Raw genomic sequence first — 7,212 nt, forward strand, 5'->3', positions numbered from 1 at the left:
CTGGACCGTGGTGCCGCCGACAAAGGAGAATTGCCTGTTTCCATAAGCACGGTTTCCGTGCTAGACGCTGAAAGCCATAGCTAACATTTTGTCAAGCTATTCAGCTACCACCAGTGTTCTCGAGTCTGGACAACAGAAAATTGTAGGCTTACACACTTCCTACTCTTACCTTTCAAAACTTCTTTTCAAAAATGAAAGTACCTTTCAACAGTAAACTTTCCCAGTAATGCTCCTTTGCAAGGTTCCTTTGAAATGTTAATTAACTAGCAATGTTCTTATTGACAGCAAGATGGGCAAATATACCTTTCTAAATTCTAGTATCTCCTTTGAACATATTCCTGTTCCAACATATCTCTGCCTTTTTTAGCGTGAATTGGTGATAGGTATGGACTTGGTTCCTTTTAGTCCATGTGTTTTTGCTAAGAAGCGGCCGCATCCTGCATAGCAATTTTGAGATATTAAGCTGAGGTTCTCTTTTTCAGAGCACGGGTCTCCACCCCGATGCGCCAACTCGGTCTGTGATAGACACGGTGCGTCCGTCCAACTCGGGAGTCGGGCAAGTCTGGATTGGGCAATTGCGGCGACCCGGCCCTCTTATCGTGACCGACTGCATGGAGAGGCAACCATAAAAGGGATCACAGGGGGACCTAATGAGTCTCAGATCATTTGTGCTGGAAGCGGAAAGTTTTGTATATGTTGCATCCGTCCACTTAGCACTGTAAGCTTTAGAAGTTCGTTACAGCAGGAACTAGCTTTTCCTACCACACAAACGTTAGTTCAAACCAAAGCGAGCTCAGCGTGTAACTATGGGCTTATTGATGAAATATCTGACGGGTGCGTTGGGCCCTAGCGGCTTCGGTTCCAAGTCCACGGCAGAGGAGGTCACTGCTGGGCTTTCCGTCTCTCATCTTACCGCCATTGTCACAGGTACTCTTCCAGGCCTTCTCTGCCTCGGCAACTCTCAATGAAATCATCCAGTCGGATAATAGGCCGCTTCCATATGATCTGCATCCCACGTGCTAGTCGCGCGTTTTGTGTGTTCCTTACTTCCCGAATCTTCTGCTTGACGATACTCTTGTCCGAAATTAACCACGTTAATTCGTAACTCGCCTCCTTGGCGCAGGTCTGCTTTTATATATTGTTACTAGTGATCACTCGTCAAGGACTGCTTGGCAATACAGCAGATCGTTTTACATCACTGACTGATGTCCAGGAGCTACTTCCGGCCTTGGAGAAGAGACTACGAGAGTCCTTGCAAATCGAGGCGCTGAAGTTGTGATACCTGCAAGAAATCGCAAAGCAGCCGAGGCGCTGAAAAGTAGAATTGTGAAGGAAAACCCTGGTGCCAGGATTATTATCCTGGAACTAGATCTTAGTTCCCTTGTATCGGTCCGATCCTTTGCTGCCCAATTCCTAAGTCTTCAGCGGCCTTTGAATATCCTAATGTACGTATTCTGTAAGTCCACCGTTAATACATTTACTCATATACGGTTTTCAAAATCCTCTCTCGTGCTTGAAAGTGAAGATTTCGTAACAGGATGGTTGTATACTTTTTTTTTTTTTTTAAATTAATTGAAAGAGGTATTCTCATATATTCCCTAAGAGGATGGTTGTATACTTAGTGCCGCATAGAGTATCGCAGTACACAACGGAAGTTCTATCGCGCTCTGTATGGAATGTGTATATTAACGCGGGTCTGCTCTGTAAATCTACAGCAATAATGCAGGCGTATGTTGCAAGACGTTCAGGACTTCTGGAGATGGCTTCGAGATGACGTTTGCGACGAATCACTTAGGTGATTGTTAGTGCATCTGAGCTCAATGATAGATTCCTCTGCATCTATTGGGTCGATTGATAATAGGTCCTCCTTCAAATGAAACGCGATTCTGTTGTACATAGGGAACGGGGGGAGATAAGGAGACAGTAGTTGCCTCCTTCAAATGAAACGCGATTCTGTTGTACATAGGGAACGGGGGGAGATAAGGAGACAGTAGTTGCAAATACAGATGAAGTTGGCATGCATTGATTTGGTTTGTGGGTGGTATTGTGATGCAGGTCACTTTATGTTGACGAGTCTACTCCTCGAGAAGATGTTGGAGACTGCCAAGGAAAGTGGGGTGGAAGGCAGAATAGTGAACGTAGCATCGTGTGTACACACGTGGGTACGCAAGAGTGCAGGCATACCCTTTCACAAGCTCAACGACGAAGAGAGGTAATCTAACGAATTCTTTCTAGCCTAGAAAAAAGTCTATCCTTTCACTTGATGGGTTTAAAATATGTTGTTTTTTCAGCTAAAATGCATAAGCTAGAGAAAAGGCAAGCCAAAAGCTATAGATAATGGAACTTGTTACCCTAACGAATTGTTGTTCAAAGTGGATGGCCCATCATCCTAAGAAAGCATCGCAACCTTGCATGAGATCTATCTTAAGTGCTCACATCATCAAGTTACATGTAGATGGGGATGAGCTCCTTGACCTGAACACATCCATAAGGTTGATCAAACCTCTTGGGAGGGCCACATTGTTTCCCAACAAATTCCCTCTACAGTAATGAAGAAAGCTACCTACTTAGCCACGCCTAATATTATGAGGCAAATCTTAGCATTTAGCATGAATGACAACCACACTTGTTTAATTAGTGACTTCACTCTAGACTTGACGTAATGATCACTTAAGAGCAAGCATCTTGGAGTCTACAATAATTGATAAAATGTGGCAACCTTAGAGGCAAACTCATGCAAACATGGCAGTTATTATTTTAATCCAATCCAAGGCAAGTAACAACCAACCCAAGGTGATGACCTTGTAAGAGATCCTATGAGGCAAACATGTAAGTTTAAATGCACTCTACTTTTCCAAGAGCTAAAAAATCCAATGTAGTTTCCTAGCAGCTAAAAAATGCACAAAATTATTGAAGGAGCTCATGGTACGAAAGCATTTGATCTATTTACTTATCGTTAAGAAAGATGTTACTTTTATACTATAGCCATATGATAGACTTTAAGCTAGGCTATGTGCCGTACCTATGAAGTAGAGTAGAATGAGAGAAGAATGAGGCTTTGTAATCATTTCAAATGTCTTATGGTTTATTATTGTATCACAAAATGATTCACCATAGAGGCATGGTTGATTACACAATAGAGCTATTTGTTTATGATCAAGCTCCCATCAATACACATGTTGCTTTTAAATGAGCTAGGAAGTTCTGAGACTTAAATCTAAGTATTGATTTAACTATAAAGCGTAAGGCTACGAGGCTTTGTAAATAATCCAAATGCATATCTTTTAATGACATTTTATCAAACTATATTTTACAAATTATACTATTTTTACCTTCTTAAAATGAGAAGGTAAAAATGACATTTATTTCCATCAAACCTTCATATAAAGAAACTAAGAGTGTCTCCACTCTTCATAATGAGAAATATTACAGATTTTTAAAGGCTAAGAGAAGGGAGGTAGACCTTGCCCATCAATGCTTAATTAGCTAAACCTAGGTGATCTATTCAAAACAAGCCTTGTCTCTTTTAATGACAATAAGTGAGCTACTTGATCATTTTTAGAACCCTATAAGCCTAAGGTGTGAGCGAGGTTCTTTTATATTCAATTGACTTTTAAGCACTCATTGATGTGCATATTGATAGGCAGTTATCTTTGCATGATATTTCGTACCATTGGAGCTGTCAAATTAGCTCTTTATGTTTTGCACGAAATATTCAATGGTCACGCGTAGATCTATATGGCCACATCAATATAACAAATTCAAAAAATAATAATTAATTCATTAGCTATATTGTCTATATTGATCTCCACATGTAATCTTCCATTATAATATGTCTCTTGGAAACTTTTTCTGAATGAGAAGTTTAATCACTCACATAGTGCTTTGTAAAATGTTGAAAAGTTATATGCTATGATCACGTCCTAAGCATAGAATTGATATGTAAACCACACAATGATAGCTAATTCATAAACATACCGTTGACTACGAGCTTTGGAACAAGTTTCAATCACATCATTGAGTGTAGAATTTACACTTCAAGGTTGTCTTACATGAAATTAGTGCGATTGCTAAGCCACTTTGATCTATGATGTGCTCCATACCATAAGACGAGATTTTCTTGATATGTGGGGTGATGGGAAAGGCATTGTCTAGATTCTCTGAACCTAAAGACAAGGACAAATGCATGATCTTTTATAAGAAAGATCAATGCTCTATTAGAAGGCCCATATGGGCAACTGTGTATTCAGTGGATACTCATAAAGTTCGATGTATGGAGGTGCGTTGCTTTTCTTATTGGACACCTCAGCTTTTATATACGTCTCCCACTAAGGTCTTAAATCAGCGTAATAAAAAAACCTTAGTGTAGATTTGTCGACTCTCTTCACTCCAAGAAAGGGACTCGAAGAGAGTCGTAACACGCTCACGGCAACGTCCTTCTAGCTTGCCAACGTTGATTCAACGTGAGTCTGCCAGAGATAGCGTGTCTCTTAAAGCGTAGCAAGTTCAAATTTTGTGCACCACCTCCAATTTGCTTAAGAAGGTTTTTCATCAGTCTCGAAACCTGATCTACTTTTGCTTTTGTTTCTACGGAGCTGAATCCAGTTTTGTGGAGAGTATCAATTATGCGCAGTCAAAGCTTGCGAACATTCTTCATGCCAAAGAGCTTGCCAAAAGGCTAAAGGTCTGATTTGCTTTATACCATTGTCTTTCGTGCTAAAGAGAGTGACCCGCATGCGGGGAGAGAGAGAGAGAGATATTTTAGCACCGCTGAACGGATCTAACAAAGCTTGCCTGACTTCCCTTCCTGACTCAGGAGGCTGGCGGCTGCGTTACCGCCAACTCCCTGCATCCGGGCATTGTGAAGACAAACATCACTCGTGATCGTGGAGGCTTGGTTACAGGTACGTGCAATCATGCGGAAGCCGTCATAATCGAATAACTGTATTTCTTGCTCAATAGGTCTTGATCGATCTTGAGCATTACGTTTGCTGTCTATTTTGCAGACGCTATCTTCAGTGTCGCGTCCATTTTCATGAAAACGATTCCCCAGGTTTATATTTCATCGACTTCACTTCTTCCTCTATATCTCCTTGTACTCGCTAGTCGCTAAAGCATTCTGTTTCGGTCCGAGAACCCAAATCAAAACATTTTCATGAAAAAGACTCCCCAGATTAGCAACTCATCTCTCCCTGTGTTCGATGCGAGAACCAAAATCAGAAATATGATCGGCCAACTGGTAGTGTTGCAATTGGACCCTGTCTGCCATTTTCTAATCAATCTTATGGAATCTAACAACGTCGCGGCTCATTGTATCGTTTGATCTTCAAGTATTGATACTAGCTAGCTCTTCACAATGTAAATGTTCTTGGTTCAGGGTGCAGCAACCGTGTGCTACGTTGCGACGCATCCCAACGTCAAAGGAATGTCCGGAAAATATTTCGTGGACTGCAACGAAGCTGAATGCTCTTCGTGCGCCAACGATGAGCAACAGGCTCGTGAGCTGTGGCGATACAGCGAGAAGATGATCACTGCAAGGGAGTGGTGCAGTACTGGCAGACATCTCATGAGTAATCGACTGAATAATGAATTACTAAAGCATGCTTCTTCCACAATTCCTACGTAGAAATATTACATGGGAAGAGCAGAAGAGAAACTTTATTTTTCCATGCGCATGACCACTAAAACAAGATTATTGAAGCATTTTTCTAAAAATCCATCTCAAATGAAGATATTGTCTTCTAATAAAGCTTTTCATTATTGCTTTTTTTTGCCAGCATCACTCCCTCTTTCCCCTCATCTTCATTCTATATCTCTCTTGTTAGCACTACCTCATTCGAGATACTGCTATAGTGAAGGATTGAAACTCCTTTGTGGTACTTTTAAAAGAAATTAATTAAGTTGTTTATGGAGATCATCTTTATAATTGCTTTTAAATAACCCAACGCTCTTTAAAAACAGTTTGTTTCTTCTTTAAATGCAAAAGTGCTTGTTTTATCCCTATACTAGGAGGGAGTGGCTATGCATACTTGTACAATCTTGTTTATGAAATACACTAAAATGTTTTCACTTTTTGCCGTAAGAGAGTGGTCTAGCTCTCTTTTTGCATGTTTTGGACTTCTCACATTTGCAAACCTCCCCTCACCATGGCTTATTGCCTTTGCATCCCTATGCACTACCAGTGCATTCTTACAATATACTATGTATAAATGCTATCTAAAGCCACATAATACCAAAAGATTGCATGTTGCATCAATAAATAAATGTGTCACGTTATTGAGAGTTCACGTTGCTTAATGGTGAATCCATGCTATGACCCATGTCATGAATTCTTACTTAATTTTCCCATTCTAGTTTGTAATTGTAGCAAATGTCTACTACATGGCTATAAATGGGCGTTTTGCTTCTTTTTCCTACTTTGAGATGCATAAGGCCTTGACCGTTTTTTTTAACATAGTGGTATCAATTCTACTATCTTATGAATCCATGGAGTAGCCCTTTGTGGATAGGGTGAAGGACAAATTGATGTAATGGGGTGTACCAAGGGGTACAAGGTTTGTGTGAGTTTGTGTGTCTCCACATGGTGCTTAGTGTGACCAGGTTATGTGGTAGAAGGTTCTATTAGGTGTGATTGAGAGATTCATGGGTTGGATTGAGAGATCAGTGGAGTAATTTGTGGATCTGGGAATGCTCTCCTTTGGGGCACATGCATTGTATCAGTTGCCCTGACAAGAGCCTCTCCTCCCTTGAATAAACTACTCTCTTTGCTTCATTTGTTGATCCCTTGCTATTGTTCCATCATGTCATATCAGAGCTTGAGTGCCATGTCATCATCTTCCCCAAATGAAGCTTTCCTTTATTCTCTTCTCATAGATTTTGCTTACACTTGTTCTTCTCTATCTCTGAGCTATTTCCCACACCCTCTGAGCCCAAGCTTTCTTGTGTTGGGGCAAATCCTTGGCTAGGAGGAATTAACAGATGATTGCATCGTTTATTCGTGCCAACACGCTTTCTAGTCATTGAAGTTTCGCATAATTTTGCCTGTAGACTCAACCATTTGCAAAACCCTCTTAGGGAAGGTTGGGCGATCTTATGAGCTAGCTATTGATGAAGTCTGAGCCACAATGGTCCAGTATATGAGGAGGAAAGGCAAAAAAACCAGTCAAAATTAACAACACTCCCACAGACAATGTCGCATGAAAATGCACCTCT

At 40.7% G+C, this 7,212-nt stretch overlaps 1 protein-coding gene across 1 annotated transcript; it reads left to right on the forward strand.

The window, feature by feature from the left end:
- The first annotated feature begins 806 nt into the window (after positions 1-806).
- On the forward strand, positions 807-5,626 carry LOC147881035 (short-chain dehydrogenase TIC 32 B, chloroplastic-like). The gene is made up of 8 exons (XM_087402196.1): positions 807-927; positions 1,214-1,445; positions 1,716-1,795; positions 2,056-2,212; positions 4,606-4,684; positions 4,817-4,904; positions 5,007-5,053; positions 5,378-5,626. The coding sequence occupies exons 1-8, from the start codon at positions 807-809 to the stop codon at positions 5,624-5,626; spliced, it is 1,053 nt and encodes a 350-aa protein (XP_087258322.1).
- The last annotated feature ends 1,586 nt before the right edge of the window (positions 5,627-7,212 follow it).

Source organism: Dipteris shenzhenensis, chromosome 31 (genome assembly GCF_047967505.1).
Source record: "Dipteris shenzhenensis isolate YYH24624 ecotype China chromosome 31, Dip_SZ_1.0, whole genome shotgun sequence".
NCBI classification, from domain to species: domain Eukaryota; kingdom Viridiplantae; phylum Streptophyta; class Polypodiopsida; order Gleicheniales; family Dipteridaceae; genus Dipteris; species Dipteris shenzhenensis.